Consider the following 27,729-nt stretch of genomic DNA (forward strand, 5'->3'; position numbering starts at 1 on the left):
ACGAGTCGCGCGTTCGTGCTGAGTTCTTCGCCCTCAAACAAGGCAAGATGTCCATGCGCGACTACGTCCAGAAGACACGACACCTTGCGTCGTGCATTGTCACCCACCCCATTGATATGGCATGTCAGGTGCATGTCATTGTGTTCGGGATGCGCGAAGGCATGACGCGGTACTGTCTCACGAGAGCCGAACCTTCCTCGCTCGAGGAGGCATTCGCCCTCGCGCTCCGCGAGGACTACGTGGTGGCGGCATCGTACGCGCGCGCTATGCTGGACGTCTCTCGGGTATCCGCACCCGAGCCCATGGAGATCGACGCAATTGAGGTGCGGGTGATCGACGGCGCTCGGCTTATGGTGGGGGAGGAGGTCGGAGCGCTTGTCCTCTGACTTGCTTCCGCTGCCGGAAGATTGGACATCGCGCAGCAGAGTGCCGCGCGCCAGCCTCAGTTCTCGCGCACGTCGATGCCGACGCTAGCCCGGCCGCCCAACCGAAAAACGGCCGGGGCCAGTAGGTGCGAGGCGCCCTACTGGTTGGAACGAAGGTCCGGGACCTCCGGTGGCAACCCGGCCTTCTAGCCCTCCCGTGCTATATGCACGTTTTAATGCCACCACTACGAGTGGCGACTCGAGGCTGATCATCGTCAGCCTCCATGTCGCCGGCGCCCGACGTCCACTGCGCGCGCTCCTTGACTCAGGAGCGACAAACAACTCCTTCCGCGCGTCGTGTCTGTCGGTGCTTCCTGCGAGCGTTCGCGTCCGGAAGGGTCCGGGCGAGGTGGAAGTCAAGCTTGCGGATGGCAAGGCCCACCGCGTCGCGCGACGCGAGATGTCCCTGCCGTACACGTTCGACGGCTTCCGCAGCAACGACGACTTCCGCAGCAACGACGACTTCCTGGTGATCGAGGTGAATTACGCGTTCGACTGCATTCTGGGGATCCCGTGGCTTGCACGGTATCAACCCGAAATTGACTGGCTGGCTCGGTCAGTCAAGAGTCGACGTGGCTTCGACGTACGTGAAGTGTTCACGCATCTCTTGGCGGCTCCAAGAGACTGGCCTCACGTTACCGTCATGGACAAGACAGCCACGACGCAAGTTGTGCACAGAGCGAGCGATGGCCCTCTCTGCATGGCATGTGCCGTGCTGTTGGATGGTGATGATGTCCGGATGACATCGCGTGGGCGCGATGACGGACGCGTGGTCGAGTGACGTGCGCTCCCACACAGTGAGAACAAGTCGGCGGTTGAGCATGAATTCCCGTCGAGCTACAAGTCGGCGGTTGAGCATGGGTTCCCGTCGAGCAACGAGTCGACGGTCGAGCATGAGTTCCCGTCGAGCAAGATGTCGACGGTCGAGCGTGGGTTCCCGTCGCACAATGAGACGGCGGTCAAGCGTAGATTCCCGCCACAAGTTGAGCAGGCGGTCGAGCATGAGTCGCTCCCGCACAATGATGTTGCGGCCGGGAGCGTGGTGCAGCCGCATACCGCCAGTGTGATCGAGCGTGGCCTCTCACACCTAGAGGAGGGTGAATCATCGTCGAGCGAGAGCGATACGTCTTCTTCGAGCACCCGCTCGAAGCGAAAGAAGGAGTCCAAGCGACACCGCCTGAAGCCCCGTCGAGAAACGTCAGCGACTGAGAACCCACCGAAGGAGTCGGTGTGCGCTCTCGAGTACGTGGAGGGCGCTCCACGACGATCGCGCGTCATCGAAGTCGCGAGTCCGCCTCGCGATGCCAACACAATCACGCGTCTCCCAGGACTCTCCTGGAAGATTCCTGCGAGACCTGAAGGCAGGCGAGATCGAACAAGTGTGTCTGATCACCGAGGTGGTCCCGGTGGATACGCTGCACGCGGTCAAGGTCGAGGATGCGCCGTCGAAGCCCAAGCACGCCGAGCCCAAGTCAGCGCGCGAGGAGCGCTTCGCGGCGCAGTCCTGGGAAGCTCTGCGTGAGTCCGGTAACCCCGTGTACGAAACTGCCCGCGAGTACGCGGACATCTTCCCCGACAAGATCCCCGCTGAGCTCCCGGCGGACCGAGGCGTGCGCCACGAGATCGACCTCGCGCCTGGGACGAAGTACTGCGTGACGCGGCAGTGGCCACTTCCACGTGACCAGGTGAAGGCCATCGACGACTTCTTCGAGAGCCGCCACCGGGCAGGTTACGTGCGCGAAAGCATCTCGCCACACTCCAGCCCGACATTTTGCGTCAAGAAGGCAACGGGCGGGTGGCGCATTGTTCGCGCGTTCAACAAGTTGAACGATGCCACCATACCCGCGCAGACGCCAATCCCGCGCGAGGACATGATGCTGGACTCTATGGCGGGAAGCGTGATCTACAGCGCCATCGATCTGACCGATGGGTTCTACCACATCCTCATGCAAGAGTGTGACATACCTCTCATAGCGGTAAGCACTCCGAGCGGCATGCTCTGGGAGTGGCTGGTGATGCCCCAAGGTCTGAAGAACGCGCCGGCCACGTTTAACCGCATGGTCTCCCATGTGCTGCGCCCGCTCCGTGACTTCGTACCGAGCTACTTTGATGATATCTTCGTGCACAGTCGCACCGAAGGTGACCTCAGCGCTGTCGAAGTCCACCTGAAGCACCTGCGGCACGTACGAACATGACGCGCAGTACGCCAGCATCCTGGCCCACCTCCGCTCTCCAAGCGAGGCGACATTGAAGGCTCTGTCGCGCTCGACCCGCAGCCACGTCGAGCGATACCGGCTTGATGGCACCCTGCTGACGTACACCATCGACCGATTCGATGCCCCGAGAGTGGTGGTGCCGAATGACGAAGTCCTTCGCGCCCGGATCATCCATGAGTACCACAACGCTCCGATCGGGGGTCACTTGGGACGCGAAAAGACCTTCGCGGCGGTGGCGCGAGACTTCTTCTGGCCCCACTTGTACAAGTGGGTGGGCAAGTGGGTGCGCAAGTGGGTGCGCAAGTGGGTGCGCACTTGCCAGATCTGCCAGCGAGTAAAACCCTCGCCGTCATCGCAGGCTCCGCTGCGTCCCCTTCCGGTCCCCACGGAAGCCTGGCGCTCCGTCTCGATGGACTTCGTCTTCGGTCTTCCACCCGACTCGAACGGGCGCACGGGAGTCCTCGTTTTCGTCGACAGGTTCAGCAAGATGGTGCATCTCGTTCCCGTGGCTGCCACGGTTACTGCGGGAGAGTCCGCAGCCCACTTCGTCGACGCCGTCTTCCGCCTTCATGGTCTGCCTGACTCCATCGTCTCGGATCGGGATCTGAGGTTCACGTCCGCGTTTTGGACGGAGCTGTTCAAGTTGCTCGGAACGAAGCTGGCGATGTCCACCGCGGCTCACCCGGAGACGGATGGACAAACCGAACGCGTCAACCGCGTCGTCGAAGACGTGCTCCGCAGCTACGCTACGTCGTTCCCGAGCTGGAGCGCTTTCCTGCCCCTGCCGGAGTTTGCTCTGAACAACGCCGAGCACTCGTCGACGGGCATGACTCCGTTCTTCGTGAACTCCGCGCGCCACCCGCGCGTACCCGCCATGCTTGCCGTAGGCCAACCCACGGAGGCTCGTGTCTCTACGCTTGGTGGGGAAGGAGCTACCGCTGAAGACTCACCGCCGACCGAGGCGCCGGCGGAGCCGTCGCCGGTCGATTCACCGGCGTCGCCACGCTTCCCAGTGACGGAATCAAGCGCACATGCATTGACACGATCCCAAGTGAAGAAGGCCCTTGCCGCACCGCATCGTGCGGTGACGCCGCTCGCAGACTGGACAGAGCGAACTCTGATCGACCCCGCTGGCGCTCCAGCGACGATGCAGCAACCAGCTACTACCGCCAAGTATGCACCGAAGTCCTCGGTGAGTCCCACGGATCACTTGGCGGTCTCCGAGTTTGTGCAGCAGCGTCAAGCAATCACACGTTTCGTGCGAGACGCACTGCAAGCCGCAGTGGACCGGCAGAAGGAGAATGCAGACAAGCGTGGACGCAAGAACAAGACTTCATTTCGCTGTGTTACTGTCTACCGAAGGCATCCGCTCCTCCGCCGTGACCAACCTCGGTGCCAACAAGCTCGCGCCCCGCTTCATCGGCCCGTTCAAGGTGATCAAGGTCCTCGGCAACGCGTACACACTGGACATCCCGTCTTCGCTGCGTCTTCACCCGACTTTCTACGTCGGGCGCCTCAAGCGATATCATCCTGCAGATATTCCGACCTCTGATCACCAGGATTCACTGACGGGTAATGTACCCGAGGCTACCCGCGATGCCAACACCCATCACCCAAGCCTGTACCGTCGCGATGGTCCTCCTCCGATTGTCGACTCGGCGGGTGAAGCGTGCTGGATTGTGGACCGCATCGTTCACCACGAGGACCCATCTCGTGCAAACGGGCGTGGGCGTAATCCAGCCCGAGCTCCTCGTGCGATCCCAGCCGCGGGACGTTACCGAGTACGCTGGCTTGGGTTTCCACCTGACGAGGACACGTGGGAGACGCGCGCAGCTCTTCTTCGGGATGTCCCCGATGTTGTCCGTGACTATGAGGCGAAGGTCGCTGCTGCTGAAAAAACCACGGAGCTCCCCGCGGAAGCTGAAGCCTTAAGTGAGCGTGATGATGGAAGTGAACCCCCACCGCAAGCTCGCGGTGGCGTTCACCGCGAAGACTAAGAAGAAAACCCGACGACGACCGCCGGACTCGAACCGGTGACCTCCGCCTTGGTGGCGCAGCGTTAGACCACTACGCTAGCTGGACTTTGAGTCCCCACAATGACGCGCGTGACCTGATCAAGCTTGGAGCGACTGCGCATGGCAAACGACAAGAAGGATTCGCGTGGGGTTCGAACCCACGCGTCACAGCTCAGCACGGTGAGCGCTTGCCCACTACGCCGCTCCACCGATGATCGCCGGTGTCGAAGATGTCCAAGCTGGTCTCGCTGCCACGTCGGTTCGAGTCGATGGTTACGCGACTCTTCGTCGGGAGTTACTTCTAAGGGTCGTCGCGAAGAACCACGCCACGCTGATCGCCATCTTGTGTCTCGACACTCGCCGGGTCTCCGCTCTGTGCGAATCACAGTTGCGCTTGTCGTCAAGCGTTGGTGTCGCTTCCCATGCTGCGTCGTTGCCACGACCGCCGTCCCTTCGGGTGTCCGTGGATGTCCGCAGCCACTTTGGGGCGCTGCGCGTTGCTTCGGCGTGTGCGCCGACGAGATGTCTTGGTGTGTGTAAGCTTGCTGCGCCTGCGTCGTCCTGTGGCGCTCGGTAACACGTGCGCCGTCCCTCCGCCACCTCGGTCGTCCATGGTGTTCTTCGAGTGTTCTTTCGGAAATGTGTCTTTTGCGCTTACGCAACGTAAGCGCAACTTTGAGAGGGAGATGATGTAATGGGCCCCATTTACATAAGTAGGTAGATTGACAGTACATAAAGTAGTTAAGTCAGTACACGGCTAGCGTGTACTGACGGTCATCGTGATTGGCTGAATTGGGGAAGCCAGACCCCATTTCAGCCAATCAGGCGTTGACTTACATTTGAGTGGCTCACATGAGACCAGGGGTAGCCGCCCTGGTCCTTACATAAACAGAGTTGATTTTACCCAAGACTGACTGCTTGATCTCACAAAATCCGAGTCTTAACTAAGCTTCCTCACCGCTACGTGTAAGCTAGTAACGGACACACACCTGGCCCGTTACAAGCATCGTTTGAAGACTTCAACGACACCCACGACTTTAAATTGAAGTCGTGGGTGTTCGTGGATGTCGTTCCATGACTTGAACGTGGCGACACCGATGTAACATCGTTGAACATACACGTACTGCAAACACAACTGTAGTTATGTTTGGAGTCATGGTCGAGCGACATTCGATCGATCGTGTCACGTGAATGTCGACCCTAAAAGACTCAAGCAACACGCCGCTGATAATATATTATCCAAGCGTTTATTAAAGTTAACGGGTACGTTCCGATACGTTAATGACCCGTTCGTTTTTAACCGATAGCGGAGCATGCATTTTTATAGTGATTTGCACCTGCAGTCGTATCGCCATAACAACTCTGGATAAAATCCAGAGAATATAAAAATCAGACCTAGGTCTTAATTAAGAGCTGGCTGGGTTAAAATCGAGATTATTGACGAGATAATAAGCATGCGTTGGCCAAACTATCTGCAAACGGCAATAGAGGTTGCGCAACATAAGTAAAGCGTAACCGTAATTTGTCACCAAAATGATTTTGTATAAGTCGGTGCGGTTATAGAACTTTTCGTTAAATATTCAGAAACCGAACTGCCGTGGTGCTACGTGGTGGCAAATCTACCAAAGCTTGAACTTCCCTGTGTGTGCATGGGGGCGTGGGCCACGCCGCGTGGCTCGCATTTGTACACAAAATCATTGCGCTAAAAACACACAGAGTATTAACACCTAGGTAGACAAATGTAGTATAGCAACCGGAAAATGCTAGCACGAAGATCCGCAGAAGGCGTTCTGTGCGTTGCCAGCTAGGCAGTACCAAAAGTTTGTCCAGGTGCAGGCTTACGTGCTGCGTACAGTCAATGTTAGCACCGTTTCGGACGTTGGAAAGCTGAGGCAACAGTCTACATATTCCCCTCCAACCTGAAAACCAGCTGCTTTACTAATGGCGCCCAAGGCGCCATTAACGGTGCTGCTGTGCTGTCGCATTAAAGGTGCTCTAACTACCTCGAGTTACCTCTGCAATGGCGCTGCATCGCGTTGCTCTGACACATACAAACTGCTTCAGCGTGACCAATACAGCCCGGTCACCGAAAGTCGCCACATTTACAGTACTTGTACCATGGTCCAATATCTACATGTATAGATGGGGTCTCAACAACTTTTCAGGCGTCTCGGTTCCTTGCATGCGGAAGCAGCGATTATTAGCTGGAAGGTCGCGTCTAAGATCAATGCTCTCGTAAGCTCCGGAATACTTTTTGAGTGATGTAAGTTCGTTTCGAGGGGGCAGCGCTGGCTGCTGTCTTCCTGCTGCTGTAGCTGATTGACAGCGCGATCCGTTTGATATGAAAACTGCAGCCACTAGCATATTGAACACGTGTACTTCATATAGGTATGTTAGAGCTATCGAACGCACTAGCTTGCATCGGCGGAGTGTAAGTAGGCACTTAGCAGGACCCCCGCCTCCTCAGGGACTCCTTCGGGGTGCCCATTTCCAAAGCCAACCTACACTGTAATGGCGCCGTAAAGCTAAGGGCGCCCTAGCAATCGGTGCAAAGTCTGTGTACAGAAGCAAATCTTTACACAGATCAGAATAATAAAGGATTTGTATTGACGGATAGCAGCGGGACGGGTGTCATGGGCTCATCTGGGAGCTGTTGTGAGGACACGTTGCCACAGCAAGCAAACCTGCGCGGAGTGCTCGTAAAGCAGGTCTGCGCGATTTTGCGGAGGTAGGTCCTGCATCAGGTATTCCAGCGGATGGACCCGCTGCCGCAACTCGGTGTTAGTTTTCTAATTGCAGGGGTTTGTTCCAGTACACTGCAGCACCCCCAGATTCACCCCTCTTTTTGGCTTAAAGGCGCCGTAGGGCTTAAAGGCGCTTTAGGCAGATGTTGTGCGGTCGCATTAAAGGTGCTGTAACGCGAGTCGAGGTAACTTACCACTGGTAAGCACGTGGTCATTTTATACGACTCGTATAATACGAGACGTCCGGATCCGCGACAGAAGATTCGAAGATGCTCGATGGGATCTGTTCTTCTGTTATCTGAAACAATATATGTACATTAAATGCTATTCGCTACTGTACTGTATTAGCTACCGGAATGAGTGAAGGTACGCTTTGCAACCAGGTGCGACAGCGGGCTCCCCGCTAAGTGCAGCGGGGCTACATACAAATTCCTATATTAGCCGTACAGATGCAAAAAAACAAAAACGGGCAGCTGGTACAGAAATATGCTTTTGGGATCGATTTGCATATTTTGACAAGCGTTGGTACGTTTTAGAAGTTCGTATGGAATTCCTGTTTGGAGCCCCAGACAAGAACTGCTTCACGAGCGTACTGCGCTGTCGATAACTCCACCACCTCTAAAGGTAAGTCGACTACAGCAGTGCAATACTTGTACTCACCGTCATAAGCTGCATACTAAGACGTAAGCACGATTTTAGATCCGCTTAGATAGTATCATCGATCCCCTTTGGTAGATCATCGATCCGCTTCGGTAGTGTCATCGATCTGCTTCGGTAGTGCCATCGATCCGCTTGGGTGAATCATCGATCCGCTTGGGTAAATCATCGATCCGCTTGGGTAAATCATCGATCAGTTTGGTTAGATCATCGATCCGCTTGGGTAGATCATGGATCCGCATTATTAATAGAGTGTCATGCATTTGGTTGGCCTCTCATGAGCCTGCAGTCGCCATTATTTTGTCAATTTCTACGTGTATCGTAAGGCATTTTACAGCCGACGATAAAGCTCATAGGTTTCACATGTACTTCTATCCAGCTTACGTCTATTTTGAGGTTTACCGATAGCATTCTTTCGTGCATATCTTAGGGTACCGAAATGCATGCCTAAGTGTGAATGCCTGTAGTGGTGGGACTTAGTAAAACAAGACACAGCCTACCACTGTTCATAGCGAAGACTCAAGCCAGCTCTCCGCATACTTACACCCCAGATAGCTAGCTACAGGTAGGCTACATGTATTGAAGCCGTTCACTGAACGTTAGCATTGTACCAACGTTTGTCAGTACTGTTGCGCCTGTCCTCGCTCCCGGCTGCAGTTAGCGGGAAGCCCGCTGTCGATAATATCGACTCGATATCACCTCCCCCTGTTTATGAACCCAAACTTCTCACCATCCTTTTCGGCTTTCTCTAAGCATACATGTACCGGTACGAAAGTGTGCTGCCGTGGCAATACAACGTACCCTAAATATACTTCTTCTGCCAGAATAGAATAGTGCAATTTCCAGCACTGTTGGCAGTGCGATACATCACTCACAGTCGATAAGTTACGTATCACGAGAATCACAACTTTGTCCATTCGAATATACGAATTCTTCACCATAAGGTACGGTTATTAGGGTACGCAAGCAGTGCTTTGATCAACGAATTTGTGATCTTGGGCATTCTGTGTGAGGAAATTCCCTCTGGGGGATTCCACAATGCAGCAGTGTGAAACCAAGTGAGAAACTACCACATGGCTCAGCAGCAAAGCCTCGGATTGTGTCCTTAGATTGCGAGCGAGCGGTGTATTATTGTACCGGTACGGTTGGTTGCGTATTTACATTAAGTACGTACTTCGCCTTGACTTTCTTGAGCTTTGCACTATGTATCCGAAGCTTTGCTCAGGAAAGTTCACAAGCTGACAACTCCACTGGTTGGCGTGGCAGCACAGGATCACCAGTCTCGAAGTTATGCGTTGGTACCCCGCTCTGCTCGTCGTGGCGGCCTCACTTCTCGCCAGCAGCGATGCTCTCTCATCGGCTGCAGACTTAGCTGAGGTGAGTTCGACCGCAGCTGTGGCCTCTATCGTCACTGAGACCACCGCGAGGCAGTTCTTGAGAGCGGACAAGACGGATGCCGAGGCCAAAGACGGCGACGCTGATGTCGACTCGGAAGATCGAGTTGTGCCCGAGTCGCTCAAGTCTCTCAACACATTCAAGTCGATCAAGAAGACTTTCAGTCGAGCCGGCAGAACGTTTAGCGAACACGTGTCGCCCGTGCTACCACTGAAGGCGAGGCTGCAAGTTTGGGCCAAGAACGAGAAGTCGGTCGAGTTTGTCAGACAGGAGCTAATGCTCTCGACCCTGGACGACCTGACTGAGGCCGCGCGCAAAAAGACCACGAAGTTCAAGTTCTACGACGACTTTGTGACCTCCCAACTGCCGGTTTGGACCAAGAAGCAGCTCACGCCGACCGAGGTCAAGGAGGAGTTGGGTCTTCTAAACCTGGCGGACAATGTTCTCGAGAGACACCCGAATTTCAAGTATTACGACGAATATCTGAATAGCCAAGCGCTGGTGTGGGTGAAAGACGAGGTCACTCTTAATGATGCCCTGATGCGCCTTGGATTGAACACGCTGGCTGAAGCGGAGCGCACCAAAGCGTTGAACTTCAAGTACTACGAAGAGTTTGTGGCCAACCAGATTCGGGTCTGGCTAAGGGACGACGCTTCTGTGATGGAAGTGATGGGAAAGTTTCACCTGAACGGTCTCTCTGCTGAAGCTGTGCTCGCCCACCCGAACTACGGGGACTACAAGTACTTTGTCAAGAGGAAGTTGAAAGAGTGGGCAGAGGACTGGACTTCCTATGATGATGTATCCAAGAGGCTGGGTCTGGAGGGATTGGCTGGAAGGACGCTTGAAATGCACCCGAACTTCCTCTTCTTCAACAAATACAAAAAGAAGGGGGAGGAGTATCTACTGCATGGCTGGCTCAAGCAGCGCCGTACCACGTTCGATATCTGGCAAATGCTGAAGCTATCTGATTATCGCGACATTAAGCTGAGGACTTCAAAACCCTACAAGGTCTACGAGAAGTATGTCAACCTGTTGGACGACTACATCCTCAAGTTGACGATGGAGAATGCCGAGATACCGCCGAACCTTGTGAGCAAGGAAGCCTCCGTCAGAGAGCTGCAAATCAAGACGCAAATCTGGACCAAGAACCTGCGCCCGGAGGACTATGTCAAGAACCAGTTGGGGTTGAAGAATCTGGAAGGAGACGAACTGAAAGCAGCACCGAACTACGAATTCTACGATTACTATCTCAAGGGACGGGTGCACATTAAGAAAGAATGAGGTCTCCACCGCTTTCTCCACGCTGAAAGTATGTACGCAAAACGACTCAATAGAATTGGTAAATGACACGGGTTGTACCTATCAAAGGATCACCCATTCCAGAGAGAAAGCAATTTTAGAATGATACAAGCGGATCTCACCTCCACTGGCTGTACAGACAGCTACAGTAGTAGCTAATATGATGCCAAAGGGTTTCATAGGTGGAATTGCACTGCGCAAGCCCCATTCAGCAAATGGCTGATAAATTTGGAATACTAAGTACCCAATAATGGTTTGCAGCACCTTCGGAGCTGGTTGGAGTTCGTGGAGTTGCTGCCAGTCTTCTTGGTCACAAATACTTCGAAGAAGTAGTTCGCAGCCAAGTGCTGATGGCATTCGAACCTTGAGCCACCACGGCGAAGGTCACGGACTCGGAATCTTTATCATCTTAATTGTTGGCTCGCCTTCACTTAAAACGAAATCAACGCCGAGCTGAAGTAGGGGAACGAAGTCATAACAGCGTCACGAAACGAGAATTGTCGATTCCACTACTCGGCAGATTCTTGTCTCGCGTGCTCCCAGGAAGAAAATTGCCGTTCTGGGTTGTGCCAGGAGCAGCAGCGCCATGCAGCCCAGATCCGGTTCATCTAGCCGCGACACGATCGTTTCGAAGACGCCTCAACCAATTCTCCTAAGGCTTCCTCTGCGCTGTGTTTCAGACGAGGAGAAGTATAATGAGCTCTCGCAAAACTGGCGTCATGTCTTCGTGAGTCGCATGAAAGATAATCTGTCCGGAAACAGGAATCTCCCACCGAAGAACGTCTCTTAGCAGTCTTGTCCCTCTAGTCACAGCACTATTCACCCAGCCACCTGTAGCAAGGCCCAACCCATTGTGTAGTCCAGTCTAAGTAAGGCCACCACGCCTAGCTGTGTCATTGCGGCTCTGTGTCCAGGCTGGTTAGTAGCGAGATTTCGCAGTGCTAAAGCGGCTTGCTGTTTTTCACCGTCAGTGCCATTACGAAGGAGCGTCGCTAATGGCTCGACCGCTCCAACACCAACTTCTCCACGGATTGGGTCAGATTTCGTAGCGCTTGTGCAGAATACTCCTTGCGACACCTTCCCCATGTGTAAGAAGCTCCACCAGAGGCCGGATGAATCCTGCAGGCGCCACAGGAGCGCAATGGACGGGTCTACGCACACGTTTATCAGAATCCGTATGACTTCTGCTTTCTCGCTGCTAGTTCCAGCGCGAAGAATACCTAGGAGACGCAGGATGACACCCGAAGCCACAACCTCTACACGGATTTGCGAATCTCGGGCCAAATCTGCCAATACTCGAGCGGCTCGAGTGGTTTGATCCTTCGTTCCTCCTTCTCCTAGTAACTCGATAAGAGGGGGGTAGCTCCTTCACGGGATATAGTAGCAGCACGGCGAAGATCCCAGACTATGCCGGCCAAAGCCCGCGAAGCCTGATACTTCTACCCTGTCGGAGAAGCTTCTCAAACGCCGCGACAGCTCGTTCGTTTACAATCTAGGGTCGGATGCTCTCCTCGTAGGCTAAAGTAGCCAATGCTCGTGACGCCTGGTCCTTTTGTGCTTCAGTTCCGTATTGAAGAAGAGCGAGAAGGGGTTTGGCCGCACACTCAAGTAATCTGCGGTTCCCAGTATCAGCAGCTAAATTTGCCAGAGTTCGCGACACTTGAACTTTCTGCTTTATCGTTCCCACTTTGTAGAGTTGCAATGCATATCGAGACAGCTCCTACGCTGATGATTATAGCGTGGTTATCCTTATCGATTGCGAAGGCGGCCAAAGCTCGACTTGCGTGGTTCTTTTGGGTATCAGAACCTCCACGGAGCCGCGTCGCAAGTAACGAAATGGTCGTCTTGTTGGCTATTGCACGTCGACTTGCATCATGCTGAGCTAAATTCGCCAACGCTCGTGCTGCATGATCCTGCTGTGAACTGCTGCAGAAGTGTCACGAGGCGCGGTACACCTTGTGCATCAATTATCCTGCTGCAACTTGTAGCAGCCTTCGCCAGCTTCGCCAAACAGCGTGTGGATTGATCTTTCTGGGTCTCACTCCCATGCCTCAACAAACCAACAAGCGGCGGTATGGCTTCTGCCTGCGTAATAGCACCAGAGTTCCCAATTGTTGCCAAATTGGCCAACGTTCGTGCTGCGCTGTATTTCTGAGAACACGATCCATCACGAAGGAGGGTCACAATAGTTTCAATATTTCGCCCATTAACAAGCCGTGATTTTCTTTATCGATCGCCAGATTAGCCACAGCCCGAGCCACGAATTCCTTCTGGGGTTGTGTTCCACTTCGTAGCAGTGCCGCTAGAACAGGTATGGCACCTTCGATGGTTCTATTGGTCTTGCTGGACCAAGTAATGTTTGCAAGTCCAAGCACCGCATAATTTTTCTCAGTCTCATTACCGTCTAGTCGAAATCGTGAAACATGGTCGCACACATTTCGCGCAACTTTGTGCACTTGGATGCCTGAATGCGGCAAACAGAGTCTCCCCACAGGAGCTCGCTTCGCTTCGAGGATTCGTTCGTGGCGCCACGGCCGATGAGTGTGCTGCAATGGGGGCCACTATGCGTGAAGGCAGCAAAGAAGAGAAAATTAAGGCGATGGCTTACTGCACGTGTGTTGCTGGTGCAGACGGCCACGACCTGCTCCAACGCGCTGGTGTTGTGGCGCCGCTTGTCAAAGTACTGGTGAATGGTGATGAAGCGGAAAAGCTGTGGTCAGTTAGTGCTCTTGGACAATTAATTGGCCAGCAACGAAACAAGTCGTCTTGAACTTGCTCGGGATGGAGCCGTAGCGCCTGTGGTAGCTATAAGTCGAGCCAGTACTGGTGTTCTCAGGGTGCGGTCAGTCTGGGCGCTGAGTAAGCTTCGCGAATCAGTGTGATGAAGCACGGAATTGCACCTCCTGCCGCTAGCACCGCGCAGCACGGCTTCGTAGCACTTGTTCATCCACGCCACAAACGAGAACTGAGTTGATCAGGTCCTCGATAGAGTGTTCATAGGTCGATTCGGATGTTGCGATCGGGGTATCGTGTGCACGGTTCAATTGATTATTGTGCGTCGTTTGAAAGGAAGAAAACACTGGTACTCCACACTCCGAACAAAACCGAGAACCAGCCGAAATCATAGTAGAACATTCACAGCAAACACTAGCCGTAAGAGATCTCTCGGCAGATTCGCAGTCTGACCAAGCTTTTAAACTTGCAACCACGACAGAAAGTGGAACACGTTTATCTGGGTCTTTGTCGGTCATCGACACGACGAGCTTCCAAACTTCGTCAGCCATTTCATCAGGGTTGTCCGGGATTTCTCCACTTTCTTTGCAGCTACGAACATCATCAGCACTTATCAACGCGTAAGGGGGTTCTTCAGTCACAGCTTCAACCATACACATGGCGAACGAGTACACGTCAGACGCAATCGTCGATCGCCCAGCCAAACATTCCGGGGCTAGCCAGCGGACGTTATTCGCAATTACTTCCCGCGGAGCCTTCGATGACTAGGTAGCGCACACACGGAGTATATGCAGTCCGAAATCCGCCAGTTGTGCATCACTAGGATATTGGACAGCTTGAGGTTCGTTCAAGGAGCATAACGAAAGTCGGAACAGCTCCTTCTCTTAAAATCAAGGGACGATTGTGCTCATCACCGGCTAGACTAGCCAATGCTCGAGATGCCTGGTCCTTCTCCACATCCGTTCCGTATTGAAGAAGAGCGACAAGAGGCGTGATGGCACTGGCAAGCAGATGACGGCTTTCGGCGGGGATAGGCGGGGATAGACAAATTTGCAACAGCCCGTGCTGCCTGGACTTTTTGGTTGCTCCAGTTCTCCTTGTCAAGCGCCAAATTAGCCAGAGCTCGACTTGCATGGTACTTTTGAGAATCAGTATCCCCACGCAGTCGTGTCACAAGCAAGGAAAGCGTGTTTTCCCGAGCAATTTGGTCTCTGCTTGCAGGATTATGCGCGAGGTTCGCCAAAGCCCGTACCGCACTATCCCTCTGTGTAGTGGTTCCGCTTTGCAGAAGTGCTACGAGAGGTGACACACCTTGTGCATCAACAATTCTGCTGCAACTTTCAGAATCCAGCGATATATTCGCTAGACATCGCGCAGCTTGCTCTTTCGGTCTTGTACCCCCATGCTGCAATAGATCCAGAAGCACCGGTATGGCTCCTGAACGCGTTATAGCTTCAATGTTGCCCACATCTGCAGCCAAATTACCCAAAGCCAGCACTGCCGTCAACTTCTGCGTATCGGGGCCATTAGAAACAATAGCCACAACAGCCGTGACTATATCTTCACTCATGATTAAGTCGCGATTTTCCTTATCAACCGCCAGCTCCCCCAGCGCTCGCAGCACGTAGGTCTTCTGGATATCAGTTCCACGTCGCAGCAGCATCGCGAAAGCAGGTAAAGCACCTTCCGCGACTATGACGCGTTTGTTAGCTGTACCGGACAATGAAATATTTGCCAGTGCAAACGCGGCGTGGCGTTTCTCGGTATCACTACCTTCACGAAGCAATGTGACAAAGCACGAAATCGCACCTCCCGTTGAAAGCACACCACAACACGCCTTAGTAACACTAAACTGACTTAGCGCCCAGAGTGATCGTTCCCTGAGAAGAACAGTGCCAGCTCGATTTACGTGTACCACCGGCGCGATGACTCCATCTCGAACAAGTGCAAGACGGTTTGTGTCGTTGTTGGCTAAATGCCCAAGCGCGCTGACGGACCACAGCTGTTCCATCTCGCCTCCATTTGCCAGTAACTCGATTAGAGGTGCCACAACTCCAGCTTTTCAAAGCTCATTTTGGCCATTTGCAGCAGCAACAAACGTGCAGTATGCAATCGCCTTAATTTTCTCTTCGTTGTTGCCTTGACGCATACTGACCCCCATAGCGGTACACCCAACAGCCGTGGCAACACGAACCAAATCGCAGAGCGATAGCAGCTCTTGTGACGACATTCGGGAATCTTGGCCCGCCCAGGTAAGACACCCAAGCGCACCAAGTTGCCCAAAATGTGTGCGGCCGTTTTTCACAATTTCGACTAGTACAGGGACTCCATTTGAGTCGTACATTTGTTGGCGCAGGTCATCGTCGCAGCATTTTTGGTAAAGGCGCATAAGAGCTTGCTCCTGTTGATCCGTATCGCCAACGAGAATTGCACTGATCAGTGCCTCGACAGATTTCTCGCAGGCAAGCTCTAAAGTCGCACGCTGCGTACAACTTTGAGCGAGTTCCCGGGTACCGGTAACTGGTAGTCCGCACTCCGCGCAAAATCGAGAACCAGCCGAAATCGTAAAAGAACACCCACTGCACGTCTTAGCCGTAAGAGGTCTCCCCATAGATTCCCAGTTTGCAAGATCTTTCAGTTTCTTAAGCACCAGAGGTAGCGATATCCGTTTCTCTGGGTCTTTGTCGGTCATCGTCGGTCATTCCATCGGGTTTGCCTGGGGTATCCCCGCTTCTTACGCAATCACGAATATCACCGCCACATAACAGCGCATAAGGAGGTTCTTCGGTCACAGCTTCAAACATACACATCGCAAATGAATACATATCCGATGCAAACGTCGGTCGTCTTGCCAAGTATTTCGGGGCTAGCCAGTAAACTTTATCCGTGCCTGATTCCTGTGGAGCATCCGACGACAGGGTGGCACAAGTTCGTAGAGTATGCAGTCCGAAATCCGCCAGTTGTGCATTGCCGTCTGCATCCACAAGGATATTGGACAGCTTCAGGTTGCCGTGGGTCACACCCTTGGAGTGGATGTATTTCAACCCCAGCACTGCTTGGTACAGCAGCCGCCACATTTTGCGCTTATTATCTTCCGAGCGGGACAAGAACGACCGAAGATTGCCGTTGCTCGCGAACCGGTGAACAGTAAACGGTAGCGAACTGGCGTGCGAGCTACAAAGCATCTTGCCCGATCCATCTCGAAAATCACATCCAGCTCCTTCGCAATCTTTCGCCGCACACATTCGTCGATTACTCCATCATCCACATGGAAAAACTTCACCACCGCTTCGCCCTGATCGTCCAGTTCTTGGACGTGCAGCGATCCGCACTGTCCACTCCCGAAGGGCTGTTCTTCACATTGCCCATGGTAGGGCGGCACAAACCAGGGGGGAAGCTCCATTTCATGGAAGCCAAGTGCTGCCGCAATAACCCCCATCATTGACTTCATCCCCTGCAAAGTTACTTAAGAGTCTGTTGTCAAGACTGATGTGACGACGCCCCGCCAAGCGACCGTGTGACGCGAACGCGTCATCAGTGAGGTCGGCGTGACCTTCACTGTGTGGTACCGCAATCATTCAGGTGATTACGGGACGATGATTACGTCACGGTGATTACGCCAAGATTGTGGGTACAAGATGGGCATCGACGTGGCGTTCTCTGATTGGATAAGGTAACTGTGTATCCAGTAGAGAATCCAGTAGGGTGTATCCAGTAAGAGGTATCCAGTAGCAGGCTTAGAGGTAGCACGCGGTTGCGAACTAAGGACCTGAATCGAATCACTTTGCATTTTGCCAACTACTGCTCAAGTGCTCTTCCTTTTGGTTATGAGCCCAAGCCCCGTCTTCCCTGACCAAGACCCCGACTACGCCTTCGCCATGGACGCCGCCCCGACCGCGACCGCCCGCATCAACAAGTTCGACGGAACCAACTTCCACACATGGAAGTTCAAGATGCAGATGGTGCTGGAGGAGCGCGAACTGTGGGAAGTGACGAGTGGGGAAGTGAAGCTCGAGCAGTGCACGACCGCGGCGGACCAAGCGACGTTTCGCAAGAAGTCGCGCAAGGCGCTGGCGATCGTCTGTCTCGCGTTGGAGGACTCGCAGCTGCCGCTGGTGCGGTCGGCGAAGGACGCGCATGATGCATGGTCAAGACTCGAGGGACACTTCGAGAAGAAGAGCCTGGCGAACAAGCTCTTTCTTCGTCGACGGTTCTTCACGACAACGATGGACGAAGGTGATGATGTGCTGGAGCACATTAACAAGCTCAAGACGCTGGCGGAACAGCTCGACGCGGTCGGCGCTCCGGTCAGCGAGGACGACTTGGTGATCACGCTTCTTGCCAGTCTGAGCGAGTCGTACCAGTTCCTCATCACGGCGTTGGAATCGCGTTCCGACACGCTGACGTGGGAGCTCGTGACGTCTCGGCTCCTGCACGAGGACATGAAGCGCAAGGAACAAGGTGGCGGTGCTGACGGAACCGCGCACGCTCAAGGTCAAGCGTTCATGACAAGCGACAACGGGAAGCGCAAGGGACGGCAGGCGCAAGCGCAGAGGACGAGCGCCTGTCACTACTGCGGCGAGCACGGACATTGGATCGCCAAGTGTCCGGTGCGGATCCGCGAGAACGGGGAGCGGCAGAGGCCGCAACGAGCGAACGTCGCGCAGGTCGAAGATGACTCTGGCGACTTCCTCTTCTCGGTTGGTGGCGACACGGGTGCCTCCAAGCTGAGCGGCATGTGGCTGGTCGACTCGGGTGCGACGCAGCACATGACGTACTCGAAGGAGTACATGAAGAACTACAAGAAGATCTCTCCGGTGGACGTGCATCTGGCGGACGACGGCGTGGTTCAGGCGGTGGGGAGCGGCGACATCGTGATGTCGATGCAGACACCGCGCGGCATGAAGAAGGGTGTGCTCACGGGTGTGTGGCACATCCCGAAGCTGTCGCGCAACCTGTTCTCCGTCGGCCGCTTCACCAAGGACGTCGGGCCAGTGACCTTCGAGAGCGACGGGTGCTTTGCGGAAACGAAGGGTCTCAAGTGGAAGCTCGGCGCTCGCGAAGGCAAAGGACTGTTCAAGCTCTGCATGACGCCGAGGACGCCTGCTGACGAGGCCAATGCGGCAAGCTCGAAGAATCGCCAAGGGGACACCACGTCGTACCTCTGGCACCTTCGACTTGGTCACATCGGCCATGGTGGTCTCGACGCCATCGTCAAGAAGGGCTACGGCACTGGCATCCCAATGACGTCGGTGAAGCAGTGGGAGGTGTGCGACGGGTGCGCACTCGGCAAGCAAACGCGAGTAAGCTTCATGAAGTCGTCGCCGAACCGTGCGAAGCAAGTGCTGGAGGTGGTCCACAGCGATGTGTGCGGTCCGATGCAGACGGCGACGTTCGGAGGCAAGCACTACTTCGTCACGTTCATCGACGACAAGTCGCACTTCTGCGTGGTGTACCTGCTACGGAACAAGTCAGAGGTGGCTGCCAAGTTCGCTGCGTTCGTCGCGTTGGCTGAGACGCAGACCGGCAAGCGAGTGAAGGTGCTTCGGAGCGACAACGGCGGCGAGTACACTTCGGGTGCGATGGCCAAGTTGTGTGCGGATCGCGGCATCGAGCAGAAGTTCACGCCACCATACACGCCTCAGCTCAACGGAGTGGCCGAGCGAATGAATCGGACGCTGGTGGAGTGTGCGCGCTGCATGCTGGAGCACGCCGGGTTGTCGAAGGAGTACTGGGGAGAAGCGGTGATGACGGCCACGTTCCTCCGCAACCGGTGTCCGACGCGCGCCATCAGTCACGACAAGTCGCCGCACCACGTTTGGACCGGCAAGAAGCCTTTGCTGGCCAACCTCAAGGTGTTCGGGTGCCACGCGTACGTGCACGTGCCGAAGGAGAAGCGGTCGAAGTTCGACGCTCGGTCGGTGCGCTGTCGTTTCCTCGGGTACTCGGAGCACGAGAAGGCGTATCGGTTCGAGGAGATCGAGAGCGGTCGCGTGTTGGTGAGCCGCGACGCGCAGTTCATGGAGGATGTCTTCGACGGTGGGAGACGCGACTACGCTTCGAAGGAGGTGTTGGTGAGTCTTCCGACAGATGATGATGAAGACACCACGGATGAAGAGACTCAGTCCGGATCAGACGAGAACAGAGAAGAAGCTGCGCGGAATCAAGACTTTGAACCCGGCAGCAAGCGACACCCGCGCACGCAGTCGCTCGAGGAAGCCGTGGAGGTTCCGAGTGTCAAGCGGTATGCGGTGCCGAGACGACAGCAGCCGCTGGACGAGATGTCTGCCGCAGCACAAGAGAAGGAAGACTTCGAGGCTGCGTACGTCGTGGATTCAGTGGGAGAGATGCCGACAACGTTCAAGTCGGCGATGGAATCCAGCGACGCAGACAAGTGGAAAGAGGCGTGCGACTCGGAGGTGGAGTCGCTCCGCAAGAACGAGACGTGGACCCTGGTGCCACTGCCGAAGGGACGCAAGGCGATCGGCTGCAGATGGGTGTTCCGCGTGAAGGAGAACCAGTCTGGAGAGATCGAGCGGTTCAAGGCGCGACTGGTGGCGAAGGGGTTCTCGCAGAAGTACGGCATCGACTACGACGAGACGTTCGCACCGGTGGCCAAGTTCACGTCGATTCGGGTGTTGCTGAGTCTGGCGGCCAAGTACAAGCTCACCGTGCACCAGATGGATGTGAAGACCGCGTTCCTCAACGGCTTGTTGGACGAGGACATCTACATGGCGCAGCCGGACGGATATGTGGACGGAGATCGACCCGACTACGTGTGCCGGCTCAAGCGTTCGCTGTACGGCCTGAAGCAGTCGCCGCGGATGTGGAACAAGACGATCGACGAGTTCATGTTGAAGCTGGGGTTCAAGAAGTGCGAGTCCGACCACTGCATCTACTTGAAGCGGGACAATCACGACATGATGTTCGTGGCACTGTACGTGGACGATCTGGTCCTCGCCAGCAGCAGCGACGGGATGCTGAAGGACACGAAGCAGGCGCTGAGTGACCGGTTCGAGATGACCGACATGGGCCAGCTCAAGTACTTCCTCGGTATGGAGATCGAGCAAGATGTGGCGACTGGGAAGGTGTCGGTGCGGCAGACCAAGTTCGCGAAGGACATTCTCGAGAAGTTCAAGATGGATGAGAGCAACCCTGTGAAGACACCGCAGGATCCGGGTCTGAAGCTGACCAAGGCCATGTGCGAGGGAGGCTGCAAGCACGACGAGACCATGGCGAATGTTCCGTACCGGAACGCCGTGGGCTGCCTCATGTATCTCATGGTGGGGACTCGTCCGGACCTCGCAGCGGCAGTGGGAGTGCTGAGCCAGTTCGCAGCGGATCCATGTCCGACACACTGGCAGGCGCTCAAGAGGGTCTTCCGCTACATCCGAGGCACGAAGACGCACGGCCTCGTGTTTCAAGCGAGCAGCGAGGACGGACTGCAAGGCTACTCGGACGCGGACTGGGCCGGCGACATCGAGTCTCGACGGAGTACGAGCGGCTACGCGTTCATGATGAACGGCGGATGCATCAGCTGGCGAAGCAAGAAGCAGCGCACGGTGGCGCTCTCGTCGACGGAAGCCGAGTACATGGCGCTGTCGGAGGCCACGCAGGAGGCGGTGTGGCTCAAGGTGTTTCTGTGCGAGCTGGGCGAGATGGCGAGCGATGAAGCGGTGAAGATCTACGAGGACAACCAAGGCTCCATCGCGTTGGCCAAGAACCCGGAGTTCCACAAGCGCACCAAGCACATCGACATTCGCTACCACTTCGTGCGCGAGAAGGTGGAAGACGGTCAAGTGGTGTTGCAGTATGTTTCGACACTCGACATGCTGGCGGACATCATGACGAAGCCGATCGCGGCGCCGCAGTTCGACGCGCTCAGGACGAAGCTGGGCATCGTGGTCGCTGACGAGTCGAGTGGGAGTGTTGTCAAGACTGATGTGACGACGCCCCGCCAAGCGACCGTGTGACGCGAACGCGTCATCAGTGAGGTCGGCGTGACCTTCACTGTGTGGTACCGCAATCATTCAGGTGATTACGGGACGATGATTACGTCACGGTGATTACGCCAAGATTGTGGGTACAAGATGGGCATCGACGTGGCGTTCTCTGATTGGATAAGGTAACTGTGTATCCAGTAGAGAATCCAGTAGGGTGTATCCAGTAAGAGGTATCCAGTAGCAGGCTTAGAGGTAGCACGCGGTTGCGAACTAAGGACCTGAATCGAATCACTTTGCATTTTGCCAACTACTGCTCAAGTGCTCTTCCTTTTGAGTCAGCCAGGCCTCCGTTTGAGCTCCCAGCGTCTGTAAATCGTGAAGAACAGCGGCTTTGTCCTTAATAGTGGCGCTAAGTACTGCTTCCTGCACTGTGCAGTCTTCCTCCCATTGCTTCTCCCAGCCCGCGGCCTCCACATCCAGCAACTCAACGAATAGCCCCGCGACGTCGTCGTTAAGTTGCTTCAGCTCATTCTTCATCTCCTCGAACAACGCGACGCGGTAGAGAAGTTCGTTCTCGCAGTTAAGTTGCAGGAAGCGGAGATACTTGGTCACTGTCGCTGTGTATTTCTCTAGTGAGTCAGCGGCGGGAAGTTGCTCCTCCGTTTCCATGCGTTGAAGCTCGTCGAGGAGGCTCCTGAGGCGGCGGTGGAGGCGACTGCACGCCGGGCGCGCCTCCTTCATCTGCAGACACAGCTGCTGGATCGTGAGGAGCGCCGCAGCCACGGGGCCCTCGCCAGGGACCGCCAGCTGCAGCAGCGAGGGCGCCGTACACACTACTGTATGATACTAGTACTACTAGTCTAGTACTTCAAGTAGTTGAAGTCTGACGCCTTTTTTACGTAATGAAGCATTTCGAATGACAGGCAATTTAGGACACTACAATTTAGAATCGTGCATTTGGAAGTTCCAGATTATCGCTTATAACGAGTCGGGGCTAAAGGGCTTGGAAGGGGACGCACTGAAAGCAGCACCGAACTACCGGCTCTACACGAGTATAATCTCAAGGGACGGGTGCACATTAAGAAAAAGTGAGGTCTCTATCGCTTTTTTCCACGTATGTTTCGCAAAGCTACTCAATAGAATTGGTAAATGGGACGACAATTGTGATGCCCACCCCACGTCTTTCGTTTCGAACTTGCAAGTTGCGTAGAATCGATAAGATCGTCGACAATATCTACACATTTTAGAGCGCACATACTCATAATACTTCGGTTAAGATTCGGTTAGCGCCGCATACACTACTTTATGTTAGTTCTTGGTACGTGGGGCTTCGCCGCCAACAGCAACAACTGAGCAGCGGTGCCTGATCCTGGAGTGATTGGCTGCAATCGACCTTGAGTGCGTTTAACCGCGACGCAATCGTTTCGAGGACGGTTCGTTCAATCTCCCTAAGGCATCTTCCGCGTTGCGTTTCAGCTGTTGCCCTCCAGTCCGCCGTAACTCGTCGAGTAAGGCCACAGCACCTAGTTTAGCGATTTTGGCTCTGTGTCCAGGTTGGTTGATCGCGAGAGTTCCCAGTGCAAGTGCTGCTTCTCCCTTTTCACCGTCCGTTCCGTCGCGAAGAAGCGCCACCAATTGTTTGATCGGCTGCACACCGCGGATCGCAGGACTACAAGCCAGGTGTCGTATTGCGTGCGCAGAATACTTATTGACGAGACCCACTCCGGTCGTAAGTAGTTCCACCAGAAGCGGAATAAATCCCGCGCGCGCAATAGGATCTCGATTAGGCGGGTCTACAGACAAATTAACGAGAATCCACGTGGCTAACGTTTTCTCGTCCATCGTTCCAGCTCGGACAAGCCCCAGAAGAGGTTGGATAACACCCGCACTTGCAACTATTTTGCGGGTCTCCCCATCAAGAGTCAAGTTTCCCAAAGCTCGAACAGCGTGGACTCTTCCACCCCCTCGCGAAAGTAGCTCCACAAGAGCTGGAATAGCTCCTTCCCGAGCGATAGAAGCAGCATGACAAGCATCGAGAGCTAAGTTCGCCAACGCCTGCGACGTCTGATCCTTCTGGCAGCTATTGCCGCGTCCAAGGAGCGTGACGAAAATGGGAAGAGCTCCTTCTTGTATGATCAGGGGTCGGTTGTGTTCATCACCGGCTAAACTGGCCAATGCTCGCGATGCCTCGTCCTTCTCCACATCAGTTCCGCGCTGGAGGAGAGAAACGAGAGGCGGGATCGCACTAGCAAGCAGACGGCGGTATTCGGTAGCGGCAGACAAATTCGCCACCGCCCGTGCCGCCGAGACGCTTTGATTATCGTTTCCAGTTTGCAGCAGGATGACGAACGGAGTAATAGCTCCTGCGTGTACAATTGAACCACAGTTCTCCTTGTCAATCGCCAAATTACTCAAAGCTCGACTCGCATGGTACTTCTGAGTATCTGTACCGCTGCGCAGTCGTACCACAAGCAAAGAAAGCGTAGTTTTCCGCACAATTTGTCCTCGACTCGCACTATTCTGAGCGAGGTTAGCCAAAGCTCGTACCGCACCATCCCTCTGTGCGGTAGTTCCGCTTTGCAGAATTGATACGAGAGGCGTCACGCCTTTTGCATCAACAATTCGGCTGCAACTTTCAAGAATGTTGCTGAGCTTGAGGTTCCCGTGGACGATATTCCTCTCATGAATGTGGCTCAACCCCAACGCTGCTTCATACAAAAGCCTCCACATTTGCTGCTTGTTCCTATCCGATCGGGCAAGGAATCCACTGAGACTCCCGTTCGATGCAAATTCGTACACAGTAAACGGCGGTAAGCTGATGTGGGAGGCGCCAAACATCTTAACCACGTTCGGGTGACTCAACGCGGTAATTGCGTCCAGCTCCTTCTCCAACAGCCTCTGCATACGCTCGTCCAGCATTTCGTCGTCCACCAGGAAGAACTTGATCGCCACGTCCGTTTGGTCGCCCCAGACTCCGCGGTGTACGGTGCCAATCGACCTGCGAGCGAACGGTTTGGGCTCGAATTCCAGGGGCAAGAACCACGTCGGCAGAGCTTCCTCCGCTGTGTTGGAGGTCACTAGAACTGTGGCCAACATCGACTTCATTAGCCCCAAGACGTCGTCGTCGTTTCTCTCTCCTCTCTGCTCGACCTCGAACTTCAGTAGCAAGAGAGCTTCCGCTCGATCGCGAGGGTCTTGGAGCTCACTGCGGATCACAGCGCAGCTTTTGACTGTGGCGGTTAGCACTTCCATCTGCAGATGGTGGTCGTCTTCCCATTCTGCGCCCCAGTTGCTGGTAAGGAAGATGCTCAGCAACTCAAACACCACCGCCACTTCTTCGTGGAAATGGCGCAGCTGGTCCATCATCGTACTGTGCTCCACGACGCGATGCACGAGGTCTTTTCCATGGTAGCGGGTGAGGAATTGGAGATACTTGGACACGACGTCCACAGTTCTCTCACAAATGTCTTGGGAATCGTCGAGCTCCATGTTTTGTAGCGTCGTAAAGACAACTTCCAGTCGACCGTGGAGGCGCGAGCACGCGCGCTTGGTCTCGTTCATGTCGTCGCTCAACTTCTTGATCCTTGCAAGCACATCAGCCATGGAGCCAGCTCCAGGAACTGCCAGCGAGTAGGAGGAAGCCATATCGTCGGTGGTCGACGAACGGTGCTTGTTCGACGAAGCGGTTTAATATTGGGGTAGAATGGTTGGTTGGTTGGTTGGTTGGTTTAGAGATCCTAAGGTTAGCTGAGCCCCAACTAAACATAGGTTATCTTCTGACGCCGGTTACCCAGACGCAGCAATGTTTTAAGTGACTTGTCTGCATGAACTTCACCACTGCTATGTCGGCTTTTAAGAAAAATAGTTTTCGTACCAGTTCCTTGCACATTGGATGGTATTGCTTAAGTCATTGAAAGTATACAACGCTACGCTAATGCACTTTTCCCTTGCCTAGCTGGCCACCCAGCCCACCGCAACACTACGTAGCAGATCCCCAACATTGGGCACTTCGACTACCTTTGGTCGAAGCGTTTCCAGCGCCTTCTGAGCGAACTGTTTCTGGTCTTCAGTGCCCGTGTTCACGAGCATTTCAAGTAGAGGGATCGCCCCCTCCCTCACGATCGTGTCCCTGTTGTCGTCGCTCACACTCGCCAGCTTCTGGATCGCAACTACAGCGTTTGCCTTCTGCGAGGTCGTCCCAACGTGGAGAAACCTCACCAAAGCCGCTACAACTTTCTCCGACGGGAAGGAATAGTCCTCATCACAGTCGCAGGCGAGACTTCCCAGTGCTCGAACTGCTTGGGCTTGCTGGTCTTCCGTTCCTCCGAGCGCAAGCGCCAGTAGCGGAGTGACCGCTCCCTCCTTCACAATGGCCCATCGGTTTGCGTCGTTGTTCTCGGCCAGGCACGCGAGCGCGTAGGCGGCCCATTGCTTCTGCTCGCTCGTCCCAGCGTGCAGCAGCCCTACTAACGGGGCGATGGCTCCTTCTCGTCCGATCTCGTCTCGATTGCCGTCGTCACTCGCTGCGAGGTTCCCGAGCGTATACGCCGCCTCCTGTTTCTGCGGGTCGGACCCCGTCCGCACGAGCTCCACGAGCGGCAAGATGGCTTCGTCCAGCTCGATCGCCGCCTCGTTATCGCACGCGAGGTTGCCCAACGCGTACGCCGCCCACTGCTTCTGAGCGTCCGTGCCGACCTCCAGCAGCGTCACGAGCGGCTTGATAGCCCCTTCGAGCGTGATTTCGGCTCGGTTGTTGTCGTTGTAGGCGAGGTTCCCGATGGTGTACGCTGCCCACTGCTTCTGGGCGCTGGCCCCCACTCGCAGCAGCTTCACCAGCGGAGCGATAGCTCCTTCTTGGGCGATGGCGACGCGGTTCGCTTCGTTGCTCAGTGACAGAGTCCCCAGGGCGTACACGGCCCATTGGTTCTGAGCATCCGTCACGGCCTTGACGAACGCCACCATGGGAGGGATGGCGCCTTCACGCGCGATCGTGGCGCGGTTCACGTCGTTGTCGGCTGCTAAGTTGCCCAGAGCGTACGCCGCCTCCTGCTTCTGCATGTCCGTGCCGGACCGCAGTAGCGCGACTAACGGGTGTATAGCTTTCTCTCGAGCGATGGCCACGCAGTTATCGTCGTTGTTGCTGGCCAGAGTCCCCAGCGCCTCGGCAGCCCAGAGCTTCTGGTTGACAGTGCCGTGCTCCAAGAGGTTGACGAGCGGCGCCAGCACTCCGACAGTGCGTAGGATCTCCACGTCGCCTCGAGTGGCCATGCACGAGCACAGGATGGCTGCGTCCTCCTTCTCCTGGTCCGTTCCGAGCTTGAGGTCGTGGATCAGCGACTGAATCTGCAGCGGAGCCGCCGGGGGAATGCAGCCGCGCAGTGTCTCGAACTCCATCTCGGGCATCTTGGAGTAGATGAAGGTGAACCAGCTCAGACAGTGCAGAGCGTAGAGCTGCGTGAAGTAGCTCTCGTCTCCGCGCACCAAGCCGGCGAATAGCTGGATCCCGTCGGCCTTGTACACTTGCACTCGGCTGTTGCTGGTCACGCACTTGCGGATGAGCGCCAAGAGCGTCTTGTCCTTGGCTTTCGTTTGATCCGAGCCCAGGGACTCCATGAGCAACGGGACGGACAGACTGTCCACAGCGGGCGAGTGACTCCGCTTGAGCACCGGCTTCTGGGCGACGAGCTCCTTCTCCTCTTGGTCGCTCTTGCGCTTCTCTACGAGCCCCAGCAGCGCTGCTTGGACCTGGTCGTGGGTCAGTTTGACGTCCGCGTGCACGTCCTGCAGCTTGGAGAGGAACTTGGCCGCGTTCTTGGCCGCCGACGCGTCGCCGTTCATGACCGTCACGGACGTGGCGAGCCCGAGCATGCGGAAGAGTTGGTCGATCTCGGCCACGATCTCCAGGCGCTCGGCCTCCATGTCGCTGCGCTTGAAGAAGCGCAGGAAGCGGTTCATGTCGTTGTACTTTTGCAGGTACGCGACGAAGTTGGTGACCGCCAGGGCGAACTTCTTGACGGTGGCGGTGCGACGCAGAGTCGCGTTGTCCTGGAGGGGCCCGTTGCGGTTCAATAGCTGGAGCTCGACGTGGATCTCGGTCAGTTGCAGGTACGTCTGCTTGTTGACGCGACGTTGGTGGCGAATGGCTTCTCGCAGCTCGAAGATCTTGACGAGCCCTTGGACCACGTTGATGGCGGTGCACATTGGTGAATCGAGTGAGTGAATGAGTGAATTGAGTCGTTGGAGGTGAGTTTGAGAATGACTTGGGAGTTGAGAGGCATTGTAGTGGAAAACGTTTCGGACTG

The 27,729-nt window shown here is 55.2% G+C and overlaps 7 protein-coding genes and 1 pseudogene across 8 annotated transcripts; 1 reads left to right on the forward strand and 7 right to left on the reverse strand.

Annotated features, from left to right (window-relative positions):
- Positions 1-4,651: 4,651 nt before the first annotated feature.
- On the reverse strand, positions 4,652-4,723 carry PHYSODRAFT_t216 (annotated as a pseudogene). Its single transcript has one exon. The product of its transcript is annotated as a tRNA-OTHER (tRNA).
- Positions 4,724-9,347: 4,624 nt separating this feature from the next.
- Positions 9,348-10,733, forward strand: Avh1b-41 (Avr1b-1 avirulence-like protein; the record flags this gene model as incomplete). Its single annotated transcript, XM_009517982.1, has 1 exon — positions 9,348-10,733. The coding sequence occupies one exon, from the start codon at positions 9,348-9,350 to the stop codon at positions 10,731-10,733; it is 1,386 nt and encodes a 461-aa protein (XP_009516277.1).
- Positions 10,734-12,931: 2,198 nt separating this feature from the next.
- Positions 12,932-16,729, reverse strand: PHYSODRAFT_294345 (hypothetical protein; the record flags this gene model as incomplete). Its single annotated transcript, XM_009517983.1, has 6 exons — positions 12,932-13,312; positions 13,360-13,461; positions 13,712-14,239; positions 14,560-15,516; positions 15,640-16,125; positions 16,223-16,729. The coding sequence occupies 6 exons, from the start codon at positions 16,727-16,729 to the stop codon at positions 12,932-12,934; spliced, it is 2,961 nt and encodes a 986-aa protein (XP_009516278.1).
- Positions 16,730-17,393: 664 nt separating this feature from the next.
- Positions 17,394-17,928, reverse strand: PHYSODRAFT_471394 (hypothetical protein; the record flags this gene model as incomplete). Its single annotated transcript, XM_009517984.1, has 3 exons — positions 17,394-17,415; positions 17,522-17,590; positions 17,675-17,928. 3 exons carry the CDS (start codon positions 17,926-17,928, stop codon positions 17,394-17,396), a joined length of 345 nt encoding a protein of 114 aa, XP_009516279.1.
- A 1,197-nt stretch (positions 17,929-19,125) lies between these two features.
- On the reverse strand, positions 19,126-19,506 carry PHYSODRAFT_470119 (hypothetical protein; the record flags this gene model as incomplete). Its single annotated transcript, XM_009517985.1, has 2 exons — positions 19,126-19,246; positions 19,283-19,506. 2 exons carry the CDS (start codon positions 19,504-19,506, stop codon positions 19,126-19,128), a joined length of 345 nt encoding a protein of 114 aa, XP_009516280.1.
- A 4,558-nt stretch (positions 19,507-24,064) lies between these two features.
- Positions 24,065-24,478, reverse strand: PHYSODRAFT_434743 (hypothetical protein; the record flags this gene model as incomplete). The annotated part of the gene is made up of 1 exon (XM_009517986.1): positions 24,065-24,478. A coding segment is annotated over one exon (414 nt), but the record flags the coding sequence as incomplete, so codon positions are not given.
- Positions 24,479-24,571: 93 nt separating this feature from the next.
- PHYSODRAFT_477380 (hypothetical protein) lies at positions 24,572-25,072 on the reverse strand (the record flags this gene model as incomplete). The annotated part of the gene is made up of 1 exon (XM_009517987.1): positions 24,572-25,072. A coding segment is annotated over one exon (501 nt), but the record flags the coding sequence as incomplete, so codon positions are not given.
- Positions 25,073-25,378: 306 nt separating this feature from the next.
- On the reverse strand, positions 25,379-27,628 carry PHYSODRAFT_322592 (hypothetical protein; the record flags this gene model as incomplete). Its single annotated transcript, XM_009517988.1, has 1 exon — positions 25,379-27,628. One exon carries the CDS (start codon positions 27,626-27,628, stop codon positions 25,379-25,381), a length of 2,250 nt encoding a protein of 749 aa, XP_009516283.1.
- Positions 27,629-27,729: the final 101 nt, after the last annotated feature.

Source organism: Phytophthora sojae (assembly GCF_000149755.1).
Source record: "Phytophthora sojae unplaced genomic scaffold PHYSOscaffold_1, whole genome shotgun sequence".
Classification (NCBI taxonomy): domain Eukaryota; phylum Oomycota; class Peronosporomycetes; order Peronosporales; family Peronosporaceae; genus Phytophthora; species Phytophthora sojae.